This window comes from Eimeria mitis, genomic scaffold (genome assembly GCF_000499745.2).
Source record: "Eimeria mitis Houghton genomic scaffold, Emh_scaff2631, whole genome shotgun sequence".
Lineage (NCBI taxonomy): Eukaryota > Apicomplexa > Conoidasida > Eucoccidiorida > Eimeriidae > Eimeria > Eimeria mitis.
Window position 1 is genome coordinate 6690 of NW_013570972.1, and position 1386 is coordinate 8075.

The 1386-nt window shown below is 49.4% G+C and overlaps 1 protein-coding gene across 1 annotated transcript; it reads left to right on the top strand.

Moving 5' to 3' along the window:
• Positions 1–454: 454 nt before the first annotated feature.
• On the top strand, positions 455–1209 carry EMH_0056560 (uncharacterized protein; the record flags this gene model as incomplete). Its single annotated transcript, XM_013497370.1, has 2 exons — positions 455–735; positions 1095–1209. 2 exons carry the CDS (start codon positions 455–457, stop codon positions 1207–1209), a joined length of 396 nt encoding a protein of 131 aa, XP_013352824.1.
• Positions 1210–1386: the final 177 nt, after the last annotated feature.

A 1386-nucleotide genomic window follows, 5' to 3' on the forward strand; every position in this document is an offset into this window, starting at 1 on the left:
TATTTATTTTATTTATTTTTAGTGTATAAATTTGGGGTGTCTATGGAGCTGTGTTTTTTGTATTTGCTGCTGCAGCAGCTTGTCTGCTGCTGCTATCTCCAGCAGCAACTCATCAGCATCGACAGAAGCAGCAATGCCCTCAACTAGCTGCTGCAGCACGCGCCAGAGAGCAGCAGCAGCACAGAGGTCACCTACTGGGTCTGCTGCAGCAGGGAATGCTGCTGCTGCTGCAGCAGCAAAAGCCTCAATACCCGGGGGCCCTTCATACAACAAAAAGAAACGCAGCACCAAAGACAAGCCGCAACCAGTACTCACAAAACGAGGGATGCTGCTGCTGCTGCTGCTGCTGCTCCTGCTGCTGCTGCTGCTGCTGCTGCTGTCTTGCTGCCAGCATTGGCTCTGAAAAAAAAAACAAAAAAACAAAAAAAAAGAGAAAATTAAACTGCAGCAACAAATGCAGCAGCAGCAGCAGCAGAAGAAGAAGCAACAACAACAACAACAGCAGGCAGCAGCAGCAGCAGCAACACCAGCATCAGCAGCAGCAACAACACGACCAGCAACAGCAACAGCAGCAACACCCGCAGCAGAAGCAACAACAACAAAACAACAAAAACAACAACAACAACAGCAACACCCGCACCCGCAGCAGCAACACCCGCAGCAACACCCCCAGCAGCAGCAGCAGCAGCAGCAGCAACAGCAGCAGCAGCAGCAGCATCTATCTCTTCATACAAGGTGTGGTTCCTGCAGCAATCTGCTGACGAGTGCAGCATCAGCAAGCTCTTTGAGTGAGGACCGCAGCAACGAGACAACAGCAGCAAAACAAAATAAATCAAGACAAACATCAGCCCCCCATTCTGCTCCTTCCTTTAGCTGCAGAGGCAGCAGACATGCTACACGCTGCAGCAGCAGAGACGCACGGAGATGCTCTCCTGCTGCTGCTGCTGCTGCTGCTGCTGTTGCTGTTGTTGCTGTTGAACTGTCGCCACCACCTGCTGCTGCTCCTGCTGCTGCTGCTCCTGCTGCTGCTGCTGCTGCTGCTGCTGCTGGTTGGTTTGGCTTTGCGTGCTGCTGCAGCAGAGCTGCCTGTACAGTAGCAGCAAGGGCGGGCTGCTGCAGCAGCTCGCAGCTATCCCCGCTGAGGAAGCCCAGCCGCAGCAGCTCAAGACACACAAACACCTCCTCCTGCAGCAGCAAATATATAAATAAATAAATATTTATATATTTATTTATTATATTGTTTATTTATTATTTTTATTTATATAAATTAAGGTTTTGTGTTGTTTTTGTTTTTATTTTTATTCTATAGAGTTATACACAGAAAAAACTGCAGCAGCAAGAAGAGCAACAGCAGCAGCAGCAAAAACAATAGCAGCAGCAGCAGCA